The sequence below is a fragment of the Rhododendron vialii genome, chromosome 4a (genome assembly GCF_030253575.1).
Source record: "Rhododendron vialii isolate Sample 1 chromosome 4a, ASM3025357v1".
Classification (NCBI taxonomy): domain Eukaryota; kingdom Viridiplantae; phylum Streptophyta; class Magnoliopsida; order Ericales; family Ericaceae; genus Rhododendron; species Rhododendron vialii.
The window spans coordinates 12,092,936-12,108,759 of NC_080560.1; the positions used below are offsets into that span (position 1 = coordinate 12,092,936).

A 15,824-nucleotide genomic window follows, 5' to 3' on the forward strand; every position below is an offset into this window, starting at 1 on the left:
ACTTCATGTGGTATATTGCATTCTAAGTAGAATCTAAATAAAGAAAATTAGGAAGGGTGATGCTTCTATATTCGGGTCAGTTAAGTTGAAATATTTGGGTTAGTAGTTAATCGGCCAGAATAGTTTCAACTTTGGCATGAACTACTTTGGTTTTTGAGCTAGGGCTTGTTTGATAACTTATATTCATCACTTAAAATTGAATCAGTTAAGTAATAAATGATTCAGTAGGTTTGATAACAATATTATACATTGCTTAATAAATTAAGTGCTACTTAAAATGTAGGCTAAAATGTTTAAAAAAATTAAGTAGTTTTGAGCTACTTAATTCTGGCTGAATTGTTGTGCACTTACATTTAATCACCATACCACCACCACCACCACCACAACCACTTCGCCACCATCACTATCATTCCACCACCACCACCTCACCACCACTCCTCTACCACTACTACCACCACCACTCCCTTATCACTCCATCACCACCACCATTATTACCACATTGCCACCACCACTACCACACCGTCGCCGCCTCCACCACCACAATGCCACCATTTCACAATTATCACTCTATCGACATCACTCACTGTCATTATCACACCATCACTCCACAGCCACCACCACTCACTACCACTGTTACATCACCATGACTCCACCACCACCATTACACCACTATCGCCAGCACTCCAACACCACCACCATCGCCGCCGCCGCCGCCGCCACCACTCCATCACTACCACCACCACCATCACAATCATCATTCCACCATTATTATGAGTACATTGTGACTATTAGTAAATTAAAAGAGAATCGAAACTAAAATTAATTTATCATTTTTTTAATTCAGTACTTAATATGTTTACCAAGTATTTAATTTTTCAGAATTCAGTTTCAGTTTTCAGTTTTATCAAACAGGTCCTTAGTTTATACGATAATTATCCAAGAGATGCTTTATAACATCGTATGGTCGATTTTATTTGGATTCGGATTCGTACGGAACATATCGGTTAATTAATCACTCTACAATCCAGCTGAGGTAATTCTGTTAACCGTGTTAGCTTAAGGCTTCTTATCCAAGTTGACGGTGACTTGGATTTCTTAACACTTGGTGGTTGTTGTAGTACTTATCTGAATGGTGTGTTTGGGATATGCTAGTATTTTTTATGCCTGAAGATGGGTTACATGCTATTCCACTGGAAAAAAAAAAAAAACACCACAGTTATTCTATCATTTTAGTTACTCTCATTTGATAGGTATATTTCTTTCCACAATCATTAGTTACTGTTGGGGGGTTAGTTCACTCTATGGTGTACAGATGAATGTTGAGTTACTGTTGGGGTTTAATTCAACGTATGGTGTACAGATAAATGCCTAACTGTATTGCTCGTAGAAGTTCATGTACTCCCATTCAAAATATGTGTTGTGTGATGTGAGGAACCATGTTATGGCTTCCGAATTCTAGTTATTTTATGTTACTATGATATTGCATGTGTGGAGTAGCCTTAGTGTGGCATTAATTATAGCCTTAGTGGCGTGAAATATTGCTTTAATGGCTTGAATAATATTGCCTTGGTGGCGGAAATATTGCCTTAGTGGCGTTATGAGTACAGCCTTATGGCGCTATGAATATTGACCTCGCAAGGTTATGTTTGTTGTTGAGTGCTATATACGGTTTGGCCGTTACGCGAGAGTTGGAGAAATGTTAGGTACTTGCCTGTGTGGCACCGAGGATATTATGCATGTGAGGCAATTTAGGTAATGAGGTGTGAAATTCATGATTTCACATGAGTGGCGTTTAATTTAATTTTTGCATGTGTGCCGCAACTACCTATGTGGAGTTGACCGTTGGCTTGTGTGTCATAAATCTCTGTGACATGAGATTGATGGTAATCGTGGTATATATAGTTCTGTGGCAAGCATATACGACAACATTCCAGAAAATTAAATGAAGGCATGATGATGCATTGTGCAAGTGTGGGTTGAATTTCATATCTATAGTAGCTAATTTTGAGAATGAAAGTTTGAAGATGGGAAGATTGTAATAGTCCATATGATTTTCATTTTGAAAGTATGTTATGGAAAAAAAGTTGTTGCATGTGAGCTTCTGTAATTTTTTTAGAGCTAAGAGTTGAAAGAGGAGGGCGCACCCTGGGTAAGGAAGGATCTACATGAGGAAATGTTGGAAAAAAGAAGAAGTAATTGATGAGGTCTCAAATGATAATCGAGTTGAGTTTTTGGTCAAGGTACTTATAATCTTGTGAACTGATGTTTATACTGTGTGAAGAGGACTATTTTTCTTATGCCTTTTTATTAGAGCCAAGTATGTAAGTGCACTTATGCATAGTTGAAGAGTATGTTATTGTGTAAATTAAGATTGTGGTTGGTTAAACTAATCGCTAGTGGCTGGGAGCCAATTTACTATAAATATAGTCTTGGCATAGTGAATATTGCATTAGTGGTGGTATGAGGATTGTCTTGGCGATGTTATGTTGCTATGAGGTAGACGCCTCAATGGATTGGAATTTGGTCTTTGTTGCAGTGAAATTTATGCAGTTGTGGCCTTCCTTCTATTGTTACCTATTGGGATAAAATTTGCGCCTTTTGGCTTTGCTCATGTGGCATTGCTAGTGTGGTGTCATGGAAATATTATCAAGTGAAATAACATCATGAGGTGAAAGTGTTGTTGAGAGCAAATAAAATATACCATGTTCTTTGTAGGAGCTGTGATTTTGATCAAGGCGTTCTAACAACGAACTTGGGCTATGGGAAGAACTTAATTAATATTTTGCTTTTCGGCTTATCAGCAATGGTGACGATGGTACAAATGTTGTTCTTGTTGGCATGGATTTTTATCCTTGCAGTTGATTACAATTACATGCAGTATATGAGTTTCCTTTTCTTTTTGTTCCGGGTATAACTGGTTGATAGTGATGAGTGTCTCTTGGTATACAAATGGCAATGATAGACGCATGACGTGCAACGACGAACCAATGGAGTGGAATTTTATCAAATTTATGGCAAATTAATTTTCGGGATGAAATTTCTAGGAGGGAAGTGTTGTGAGACCCAAGTCATTTGTTATTGTGCATTTTGAGATTGGGTGAAATTAAAGAAGATAAATATCACATGACAATTAAAACGGGTTTAAAGATCGTGGAGTATTTTGTGGGATTCAAATGAAATTGGGTTAAAATTTAAGGGCCTTAGTAATATTTAAGGTCAGTTTGTATGTCAAGGTTTAGGTGTCACAATGTGAGTTTGTGGTGTATGTGAGTGATGAGGGGAGGTGTTTTATGCCTGCATGACTAATGCCCAGGGAAAGAAAAATAGGACACGCCTCTGAAAAGGATAAGAGGAGAAAGGGATGAAATTTAAAAAAAAAGAAGGAAAAAAGTAGAAGAAAGGTAGTAGATGGGGGGAACAGTTTTAAAAGAAAAGAAAATGTGGATTGCCTCCATATATACCTCCCTCGATGTTAATGCTCACCAAGTGTTGGTTCTCAATTTTGGAGAGGATGAGTTTTACTTTAATTCAAGAGATTTGTGCTTTTGTTTGGATGATATTTTAAAAAATTTTGAGTTTGGTTTTTGAGTAATGAGTTGAGAGATAAATTAGGGTAATGATTAGAGGTATAAGTAATGAGTGGAGAGAGATAAAGAGAGAAATGAGAATAATGATTGGAGAGAGAAGAGAGAAATTAGAGTAATGATTAGAAGTATGGGTAATTAATGTTTTTTAGTTGGAAAATATTTTTCAAGAAGTGATCCAAACAAGGCATTGAAAATTTGGTTTAAAAAAGGAAACCCATGGTAAGCCGTTTCTTTTAGTTTTCTTAGTTGATCATTATGAATAATGGAGTAGATTTTTTACTAGATGCATGAAGGTCAGGATCAGAGTGATGGTTTGACTTAAAAGAACTTATAGTTAAATTTTGACCGTAGGTGTGTGGGAGCATGTTGTGTGTGGGTAAACATATTTGGTTCAGGGTGTTACAATCAACATAGAGAAGAAAAAAAATAATACCACGTACAGACTTCCGAATAAAAAGTGCAGAATCATACTGGGTAGAAAAGAATTCAAAATTCTGAATAGTGGTGCTGAATTTGGCAAACCAGGCATGTAGAGCTTGCTTGAGACCATAAAGAGCGCGATTAAGTTTCACTATAACACGAACGGGCTATTGCGAGGAAATATGGCGAGAAAAATGAATTTCGTCGTGAAAAGTATATTATTTGCGAGGAAATTCAATTTCGTCGCCTTTTCTAGCGAGGAAACAGATTTCCTCGCCAAAAGGCCATTTCTAGCGAGGAAAAACAGTTTTCCTCGCCAAAGGGCATTTCTAGCGAGGAAAAACAAATTTTCTCACCTTTTTTACGACTCATTAATTTTTGATATATATGTCATTATTAATTATGTTTTTATGTATATTTGTAATATCATGATGGTAAAGACATAATAAACTATATAGTTGAATACCATCATCAAATTTATTTTCAAAAAAAGGTGATAACGGGAAAAAATTATTTCGTCACTTTTCTTATTCTAATTAGTAATGAATGATATATTTCACTAATTCTATGCATTCATTTTTATTCATTTTAATTAATTGCTAACAATGTCAGTTTATTCAAATTGTCATAAAATTTATTGTTGCAATAAATTGTTTTCAAAGACATGCTCAAAAAATGGTATCTCATAGTAGTTGAGTGTCTTGAAGTGTAGATATTGATGATTTATCCCATAGTAATGAAAATCTCAACAAAGTTAAAAACATCTTGAAGTGATGTTGTATTGAAAATATCTCGAAGTTAGATCACCACAAATCTATTTTCAAAACATCTACATTACTGCTATCCAGGAATACATGCAATTTCATATCTATTATGCATTTAAGCAGTAAAGATTTTTTTTTTGTAAACCGTTGTTGATTTTTATTCAAACCAACTTAAGTGATTCTAATGGCATTCCTTTGTAATAGATAAGTATGTTAAACATTAATTTCAAATGCAATTTTGAAAGTATCATGCATATTTTTATATATACATATTAATATTGTGTGTCTGAGAGATATAGGGCAATTGAAAATTATAAAAAATTCGTTAAAGATGAATTTTTTTAAAATGTATTGTCTTTAGTGCTTTTTGGATGATCTGAATATTTATGAATTTTGTTCATATTATTATAGCAATGATGAAAAAAAGCTTTTAAAAAATAAGCTACAAATCTATATTACCCTTTGTATTTGGCAAAAAAGAAAAAGCCCAAACTCACTTTTAAACATTAACGACACCGATGCCTCTTGTCATTCATAATGTGATACGTACTAAAATATATCTTGAGCTTATGACGACAAAATAGTCATTCCATAAAAGGTAGGATAATCCTGTCAAATAATTAAAATAATAACACATATTCTTAGTCTTTCAAAAGTTGTTGTTAGTTACCAATATAACATGTTTCAACCAAAAAAATTATGCATTTGAAGTGGAGTGGAGTGCAGTTGGCCTTCTTTACATATTCGAATGTACATAGGCAGGGTTCGATCCTCGTAAGCCTCATCCCCTTCCCAAAGTCCTCTAGGAATAGATTAGGATTAACGAAGGAAAAAAAAAAAAACCCAAAAAAATTTCTTGTGCTAGCAAAAAATTAAACTTGTTCAAATAAAGTTCAGAATTAATGTTGAAGAAAGTAAGAAATTAAACTTGTGCTATGAATTAGCAAAAAGTCGGAAGATCATAATTAATGTTGAAGAAAGTAAATTGGAGAGGTGAAAAACATGCTAAAACTATGATATATATCTAAAAGTTCAACATTTTTGTCAGGTGTGTAACGTAGTGCAGTTGGTAAGTGTTCCGCCTCCTATAAGCAACGTCCAAGGTTCGAGTGCTGGTAGCCGCGGAGAAACAACCTTCCTTTTGGATTTCAACTTTTTTAGCGAGGAAAATAATTTCGTCGCCAAAACTATAATTAGCGAGGACAAATTTCCTTGCCCATTAGTAAATTCGTAGCCTTTACAACAAATGAAATTTGCGAGGAAAAAATTTAGCGAGGAAAAAATTCCTTGCCAATTGTGTCAGAATAGGCGAGGAAATATTTTTTTTCCTCACAAATGCCTTTTGCGACAAGCTTTTAGCGATGAAAACTAGCGACGAAATTTTTCCTCGCTAATACATTTTGCGAGGAAATCAGGTTCTTCAGCGACGAAATTGAATCCTCGCTATATCCCGTTCGTGTTGTAGTGTTCACACACTTTGTTCGGGGGATGATTATACCCAGGTGGAGGCCGCATATAGAGTTCTTCGGTAAGATCACCATTGAGAAAGGCATTCTTGACGTCCATCTGATTTAGATTCCACTTGTGTACAGTAGCAATCGCAAGTAAACTCCGAACAGAAGTGAGACGAGCAATTGACACAAAAATTTTCTCATAGTCAATACCATAGTGTTGAGAAAAACCCTTTGCAACCATACAAGCTTTGTAACACTCTATAGAGCCATCAGAGTGAGTTTTTATCTTGTAAACCCACTTAGAATCAATAAGAGTCTTGCCAGGAGGAAGGTCAATGATATCCCAAGTGTGTGTTTTATCCAAAACTTGTAATTCTTCTGCTATTGCTTGCTGTCAAAGAGGGTTAGAATTTGCCTCACGGTAGGAGTGAGGTTCATACTGAGAAAGAATAGTAGAGAAATAATGATAGTCACGAAGATGAACAGGTACTTCCCTTACCCGAGTAGAGCGACGAAGTGGTGAGTCATTAGATAAAGGTGGTATAGAAAGCTCAGTAGGAGGAGAGTTGGGTAATGTGAAGGGCTCATTGGGAGCAGAACCAAAATGTGAAGGCTCGGGAAAGGATGAGCAATAAGGTGTAGGAGTAAGGCCAGGAGGTGTAGGAATAGGATCATTAGACAGAATCGATGCCTTGGGATAGACTGTAGAAGAAAGCTCAGAAGAACCTGTATCAACATCGTCAAGAAATATATCTACAGAAGGGTCAGTGAAGAACGATGAAGTAGACAACGAGGGTAAGTGAAACTTGGACATAGAAGAGAACATTTTGTGTTCTCAAAATATGACATGCCAAGAAATGCGAAGGCGTTGAGAAGAGGGATCCGAACATTTGTATCATTTATGCTCAATTGAATACCTTAAGAAGCAACAGAGATGAGCACGAGGTTACAATTTTGTACGCTCATGGAGTTGTAAGAGAACAAAACAAGCACATCCAAAAACCTTAAGAAGATCATAAGCGGGCAATATACCATATATTCGTTCATAAGGCAATTGATTCCCAATGGTAGGGGATGAGACACGATTAATGGTATAGACAGTAGTGAGAGCAACCTCCCCTCAAAGTCGTTCAGGACAAGAGGCATCTATAAGAAGGCACGAACGGTATCCAAAATGTGTCTATGCTCACGCTCCGCACAACTATTTTGTTGAGATGTTCTAGAACATGACCTATGTGGCAAGGTTCCATTTTGGCAAAGATATTTTAAAAATTCTGTCTCTTTATATTCCATGGCATTATCAGCATAAAAAAACTTTGATTGGATGTGAAAGTTGAGTTTGAACCATTTTGGAAAAATCATAATAAATCTATTGTATTTCAGATCTATTCTTCATGAGATATAACCATTGTCAAATGAGAATAATCATCTATGAAAATAACAAAATATTTGGAACCGCCTGTGGTAGTATTCGGTGAAGGTCTGCAGATATCAGAGTGAACTAAATCAAAGGAAGCAAAGAACAAAGAGTCACTCGAAGGAAATGGCAATACTGGTTGTTTAGCAAGTTGATAAGAAAGACAATCCATGTGTTCATCTTTTACAAGTCCTAAATGTCTACTTGAAACTAGGGTACATATTCAACAAAAAGACGCATGACTCAATCGAGAATGCCAAATACCAAGAGAATTAGAGGAATTAGACATAACAAAACATTTCGATTGACTCACGGAATGAGTGGGAGGTGCAATGGAATGAGATGAAATATGAAGATTGATGAGCTCATACAGGCGTCCAACCTTATGGCCTATCCCAAGAGTTTTTCCTGTCTGAGTATCCTGCACATGACAGCCTATAGCAAAAAATATAACATTAAGCCCAAGGTCACGTAATTGACCAACATATATCAAATTCAATGTAAGTTTATGGATCAAATATGTATCAGATAGAGATATGGTGGAAGTAGAGATATCACCAATGTGACTGGCGTGTATGCGTGGACCATCAAATATTTGAATGGTTAGAGTGTGAGGGGCATGCGATTTGGAGAAAAAAAAGAGGATGAATCAGAGGTCATATGATTACAACATGCGGAATCGAAGAACCATAATAATGTACCCATGGCAGCAGACAAGGTTGTAAAATACTTACCAGACTCGGATAAAATACCTGACTTTGAGAGAATATCTTTAAACACATATGGCAATTTACTTTTGGTGAACCGAGTTGTAGGAGGGTACTGTTTGAGACCGTCCAAAATGATACTAACATGAGGCATTATGGCGAATTGCTCCATAATGCGAACACAAACCGAAACAGCTCACCAGAGATCAGATGCAGCAAAAAAAAAAAATATAGATCACGGTTGGCGTGAGAAGGCCAACCCAGTGTTGCTGCCGGTTGGTGAAATAAGGGCGTCAGATGGGTTGAATTGAATATTGAAATAGCGGTGGATTTACGGCAGAGACGGATGGTGGTTTTGGAATTGGTGGATTTAGACTTGAGTGGGTTTAGACTTGGTGAAATGGGGATGATTTTGATATAAATGGAACTGAGATGGGTAAGGCAATAGGTTGTGATTATGGTCGACAAATAAGAAACTTGTGGCAATTGGTGACTTGGTGTAGTTGGCTGGGATAGTTGAAAAATCCCGTGGTCTTCGAAATTGAGGAGACCGAGAAAAAGAATGATCGGTGACTGTGGAATGTTGAAAACGGCAAGGGTAAGGCGGAAGCGACGGTGATGAAAAAGCTAAGTATAAAGTCGTAGCTCTAATACCATGTGAAATAAAAGAGAATAAATATTGTATTGAATTCAATAATAAATTGTACAATAAGATTCTTATTTATACAAAATGATGAAGCCTAACTATGAAAAGAGAATCAATCTAATTACAATCAAATCGTAATCAATTACAATAATAAGAGATCAAGAAAATCATATAATATCATAATCATATCATATCAAGATATAATTACGATATTATCTTAACATTTCAATTACACCTTGAAGAAGCCGTTAAGAAGATATTCTTGATTACATCACATTCCAACTTTATTCTTTTCACACATACTTTACCTACCACACACATCACTTCACACCACACACTTCACACTTACAACAACATACTAATAATACACTTTTACTACCACTCCGGAAATGAAAAGAGCAGAAATAAAATAGCAAGAATTTTGCAGCCTTATTTTACTTTCTTTCACCTCATAAACCATTCCTCTTTCAAGTGCTCCATCCATCACCCCTTCAGAGAGAGATGAGGAATGGCTCAAACGAAGACAACAAAATGATCAAAAAGACAGAGCCTACAAAGGGAACGCCGGACTCACGTCCCATGATTGGTGGAGATGGAGCCAACAGCTATACTCAAAACTCATCATATCAGGCTTTCTCTCTCTCTCTCTCTCTCTCTCTCTCTCTCTCTCCTACAAAAATATCCATTGGCTTGGTTTTTAGCACTTAAGCTAAGGGGAAATGATAGCTTATTTGTTACAAGAATTTGAGGAATAGCTAGTGTTTGATAACGATTGTGAATGATCATGTATTTAATTCTTTCATCTAAATAAATCCACAGAAATTAAAAAATATTCTATGCTCCGGCTTGCAGAGTTTAATTTCACTTATACAGAGTTGTCGATCAAAAACACCTTCGCATTTTATTCCAAGAGTGCATATACACATAGAACTATTAAGGACAATCTGAATATTCAGTTGATAATGAATTTTTCTATAGCCTTTTGGACATTTAATTAAACTTCTAAAGAGACACATCAAATATATTTATAACTTATTTCTGGTCTATTAATTTTATCAAAAAATTTAAAATCATATTCATATTTGGTTCATGCAGAGAGGAGTCATAGACGGTGCAAAGGGTATGATTCTACAGACAATCCCCGAGAATATTGACATTCACTTTCCTCCTTCAAATCCATCAAACGCATTTCGGATTGCCGACTTCGGATCTTCAACTGGACCTAACACGTTCGTAGCCATGCAAAACATTATAGACGCTGTGACGCTCAAGAATCAATCCACGGATCAAACTGACCCCAAAAGCACAACCCCGGAGTTCCAAGTCTTTTTCAATGATTTCGTCGACAACGATTTCAACACTCTCTTCAAAACCCTACCTCCAAATAGGCTTTACTTCACTGCCGGCGTGCCAGGCTCATTTCACAACCAGTTGTTTCCCAGAGCCTCTCTCCACATCGCGCATTGCTCTTACGCACTGCACTGGCTCTCCAGAGTTCCGCCGGGAGTTACCGATAGAGGCTCTCCGGCATGGAACAAAGACAAGATCTATTGTGCAGGTAACAAGAAAGAGGTCACCGAAGCCTACTTTGGTCAGTTTCAGGCAGACATGGACGCCTTTCTTGAAGCTAGGGCTCAAGAGCTTGTTGAGGGAGGGTTGGTGGTGATTCAAATACCTGGTGTTCCTGATTGTAAGGTTCTTCCATCTGATACTTGTCCTGGTCTAGGCCATGAGTTCCTGGGAGAGAGCTTAGCTGACATGATAAAGATGGTAAGGATTAACATAAAATAAAGTTTGAAATATTCCTCCGTCTTATTTTGATTGTTGATTTTCGTTATTTATATCGTTCTTTAAATGCTTATATGTCCCAATTTATAATATTTTTTATAATTTTAAAAACTTTGTATAATAGACCTAATCGAAAACTATCAAGGCAGATCCATAATACATATTTTTGAAAATTTGTATTAAAAGATATAAGTAATTAAAAACTGACACGAACATAAAAAAAAGATAAACAAAATGGGACAGAGTGTATACGAATTGGTACATGGGAGCAAGGACCATCAGGAAACAGACTTGTTTGGTTTTGTATTATTTTGTTTTATTCTTAGTTTAATTATTAATTTATTATTATTATTATTATTATTAAGTATAGAGAAGTACAAAACTTATTAACCTAATTGCAATCTTTTGGACTTTTCCCCTTGTTGGAACTAGTAAATTCTTCTAACTCTTCACCAATGTTTGGATGATCATTGAAGCAAAAAATGACAAAGTAAAAGGAGTCAAAGGCAATTTCGTCAGAAGCAATATTTTCCTCAATCCTAAGGACTTCACTTTCAAAGTAATTTTCACGAAAATACTCACGTCATTCTTCTTATTAGCTGTTTGATAAAACTGAAAAAATTAAATACTGAAAATTGAATTTGTTAAGATGAGAAGCTGTTTGAAAAAAAAAATGTTAAAGAACTGAATTAGAAAATGGTCTGATGCAAAGATAAATAAATAAAAAAAAATCGATTATAATATTCAAAATTGCTCTCTTTTAATTTTACTAGTGGTTGCTATATGTTTGTGGTGGCGGTGGAATGGTTGGTGGTGAATAGGTGGTGACTGCATATATGGTGGTTTTGTGGACATCACGGTGGCGATTGTGTTCGTGGTGGCAATCGGCTGTTGTAGTGGAGGTGGAATTAAAGGAAGGTGAATATGGTGGGGGAGGTCGAGACACGGCAATGGTAGGACTGGTGCTGGAGGTGATGGTAGCGAGCTATATGTTGTCATGATGGTAAAGAGGAGGGTTAAATGTAACGATAGAAAGTAGTGGACAAATAGAGAGATGGTGGCAGTTGGAGTGATGATGATGGTGGAAAGATGGGCGATGGTGCGGTACTGGAGTAATGGCAGTGGTAGAATTGTGGTGGTGGCAGAAGTGGTGACGTGTTAATGGTAGTGGCAGTGGTGGTGGTGAAATGTTGATGGTAATGGTTGAGGTAGGGGAGTAATGACAGTGGTAGATGTGATGGCATGGTGATGACAGTGGTGGTGATAGTGGAATGGTGATATAGTAGTGGTTGAGGCTGTGGAGCTGTGGTTGTGGTTGTGGTGGTGGAATGGTGGTAGACTCCATAGTGGTGGAATGGTATTTGTGATGGGTGATGGAGGCGGTGGAGTGATGGTGGTCACTGATGGTCAGTTGATCGTGAATGGTGGTGGTAGTTCGGTTGTACCATGTACTCATAAATTCATCCAAATAAGTAAGTAGTAGGTTAATTTTCATGAGTACTTTTCATGCCAACATTTTAAGAGGTACTTAAAATTTTAAACAGTGTGAAATATGATTGTCAACCGAACTTAACTGCTTATAACTTAACTAGGTGCGTGCTAACGTGCAAAACACGTTATTTGTGCCTGTTGTGTAGATGGGTTTGGATTTTCATTGAAATAATGGATTTTGTTGATGATAGTGAAGGTTATATGGATAAATTTGGTCAAGTATATGAAAGGAAGCTTAGGGTTAGTTTGATTAATGATTACAAAAGGGTTAAAAAAATTAGATTGTAACAAACTTTCTTATTCAACAGGTTCGTATGTAGAATGCCAGCTTAGGTAGAAGAAAAATGGTAGTGTAATAGCCTGTGATTCTTGAGAGATTCTTTTTTATCAATGCTAGAGCAAGGAGCAACTACTATTATGCACTCATCTGTATTCAACATTAGGTATATCAGAAAGAGAAGGAGATAGGAAGTGATTAGCTTCATAAAAGGAGTGATTTTGGCATAACTAAGTCAGCAATAAGGGGAAAGGAGTGGAAAGCAAATAATTGACGATAGCATCTATATGGAAAGGACTAATTAATGGGATCCCTTTGATTGCTGCAGTTCCTTTTTGTCTATTTGATGGAGAAGCTTCAGTAATTTGTTGTGCTTTGTTCTTGTACATGTCAATAGTTAGGTGGTGCACAAGAAATGCTAAAAAATTACCAGCCATTACTCTGAATGTGCAGTTCAAAGAATGGGTTTATTTTGAAACCATCTGATCGCATTGAGAAGTTTTCCTTAAATTGGCCAAGTGCTGGTGAACAGAGCAATCATAAGAACAGACCCAAAAAAAAAATAGCACATGCAACGACCAAAAAGTCTGGATCTGAACAAATAACTCTACCACAGATAACTCTACACCGAAAAATCAAACACTCAACATGCAGAGATCAAACACAGAAATAGACAAGCCAAACACTCAATATGCAGAAATCAAAGACAGAAACTACAAAATAAAAAATGACAAATTACCCAATAAAAAAACAACACATGCAAGGACCAAAAAGCCTGAATCTGGCCAAATAACTCTACCACAAATAACTCTACACAGAGAAATCAAACACTTAACATGCGGAGATCAAACACAGAAACAGACAAATCAAACACTCGACATGCAAAAATCAAAAACAGAAGCTACAAAATCAGAAATGAAAAATTACCCATTACCTCGTACCAACGAGACCAGAACATGCAACCGAATAAATGGTGAAAATCCAATAAACAAACGGCGTAAATCCCAAACACCAGTTGCCAAAACTTCTGTCTCTAGCAAAGCCTTTCTCTCCGGCTCTCCCTATTTCTGTTTTCTTTTCTCCTATGATGAAATCATATATACAAAACTCCACCCAAAACAAATGTCCACCCCCTTTTTTGCCATGCAGCCCACTAACTAAATTCCCATTGCCACGCAACCCGCTAATCAAAAGCAGTAAAATTCCCATTCCACCCAACAAACAAACAAACACATGCAACTTAGCAAAAGGAGGGCAAAACTGTCCAAAACAACCCAAAAAGTGGCAAGCGAAACCACACCAAAACTGGTTCTTATTTAAGAGGAGTAGGATAGGATACATCTAGTAGGGAATGCTCTATTAGGTTATCAAACTACCCTAATTTTCGTATGTTTGTATTTGTTTATGGTATATATTTCATGTAATTCCGCTTGATTCTTTGCTCTTAAGAACGCCGGTTGATATTTTTATTCCACTCCATAAAAAGTACTATTTGATTGTCAAGAAGAAAAAGCTCCCCCACGTCAAGTCTACAGAATGAGGTATGCTACTAATACAACACTTTACACAATAATATACACATGCAACATATTTAGGTGGCATTACTGTATCATTGGACAATGAATGAGATGGTATTTTACACGGTCCAATGATACATATTGTCCCATTAATATACTGTTAAACAGATAAGATTTGAATTATATATTCGAGATTCAAGGATTGTTCCCTTGTTACTTGAAAAAAAATTCTAATGGGTTAGTGATACAATCCAGCTCACAAGTATAATCGTATTTTGACTATCCGAAAGGCTTACAAAATACCCTTAATTATGATTACCAAGGGCAAGTATTAGTACGTAGGATACAAATGAAAGATCATTTCTTTTTCTTTGGTTGGCGAATTCGAATAAAGATTTTGACTCTCTCTCTCTCTCTCTCTCTCTCTCTCTCTCTCTCTCTCTCTCTCTCTCTCTCTCTCTCTCTCTCTCTCCAATCTTCGAGCAAGGCATCAATCATATTTATTTAGAAGTTAAAAACGAAAACTGTCCTTGCCATTGATATTGAGTTTCGGCTTGATTAATTAATTGGTGTATAGAATTTACTTTAATTATATTTTAGAGCATAATTAAATAACTTTTTTTGACCAACGAAAAAGGAGTTTTGTTAATTAAAAATACCTATTGATCACTATTGCAGGGAGTTATAAGTCAAGAACAAAGGGACTCGTTCAACATTCCTGCTTACCATCCATCGATAAACGAGATGGAGACTGTTGTAGAGATGAACAAGCGTTTCACAATCGCGAAGATTTGTACACTAATACACCCTTGGATTGCCAAATTTGTGACGTTGGACGTCGAAAAAGTTATTGCAGACATGAGAGCAGTCATGGAGAATCTCATGAGCGACCATTTCGGAAGCGAAAATATGGATCTACTCTTTCATCTCTCTGCCCAGAAGTTACAAAAGAACCGACTTCTCTATGAAAGCACACTGCACAATGATGTTTCGCTATTTGTTCTTCTGAAACGAAAAGGCAACTTTTAGATATCATCTATTGTAAGAGAATGATCTATCTAGTTAAAAAAATAAAAACTTTAGTGGAACGGAACCTTAGATTGACTATATGCTTGTGTTCGTGGGTTGGAATTTGTCGAACGACGTGGCCTGCCTCGGTGTTTCCACGTGTCTTTAATTTTACATTTTTCTAAGATTGTTAAAATCGCCCACCTTGTGTTTGTGTGTTTCATCGAAGAAGAATAAAATTGTGTTTGGGTGTTTCTACTTTAATATCCGGGAAAATTTCAAAAAAGCTCCTGAACTTTCTGACAACTTGCAAAAAAACACCTGAACTTTCACTATTAACAAAAAAACACCTAAACTTTGCATTCCGTTAGCAATTAAACCCCTGCCGTCCAATTCCGTCAATTTTTAACGGATGGAGCTAACGGAAGGCGTTAACTTTTTATTTTTTTTTACTTTTTACATTCAAAAATTACTTTTAACTCTTTCTTTTTTTTATTGGTAAATAAATATGCCATAAAGTTCTTTTTTTTTTCTTACTATTTATCAAAAATTACTTTAACTCTATTTTTTACTATTTACAAAAATAACTTTAACCACCATCTTTTTTGTTACTTTCAAATTGTACATTTCCCCTTCTCTCTCTCTCTCTCTCTCTCTCTCTCTCTCTCTCTCTCTCTCTCTCTCTCTCTCTCTCCCTCTTTTTTTTTTAGAACTTTAACCCCACTCCACCAATCAACTACCAAAGCTC

At 36.3% G+C, this 15,824-nt stretch overlaps 1 protein-coding gene across 1 annotated transcript; it reads left to right on the forward strand.

The window, feature by feature from the left end:
• The first annotated feature begins 9,396 nt into the window (after positions 1-9,396).
• On the forward strand, positions 9,397-15,344 carry LOC131321793 (loganic acid O-methyltransferase-like). The gene is made up of 3 exons (XM_058352744.1): positions 9,397-9,625; positions 10,091-10,765; positions 14,747-15,344. The coding sequence occupies exons 1-3, from the start codon at positions 9,497-9,499 to the stop codon at positions 15,095-15,097; spliced, it is 1,155 nt and encodes a 384-aa protein (XP_058208727.1). The 5' UTR covers positions 9,397-9,496; the 3' UTR covers positions 15,098-15,344.
• The last annotated feature ends 480 nt before the right edge of the window (positions 15,345-15,824 follow it).

Bases quoted from the DNA above. Each gene is read 5' to 3' on its own strand.
- LOC131321793 (XM_058352744.1), top strand. From the start codon at position 9,497: ATGAGGAATGGCTCAAACGAAGACAACAAAATGATCAAAAAGACAGAG. The intron at 9,626-10,090 runs GCTTTCTCTCTC...TGGTTCATGCAG, and splicing joins CTCAAAACTCATCATATCAG to AGAGGAGTCATAGACGGTGC. The intron at 10,766-14,746 runs GTAAGGATTAAC...TCACTATTGCAG, and splicing joins TAGCTGACATGATAAAGATG to GGAGTTATAAGTCAAGAACA.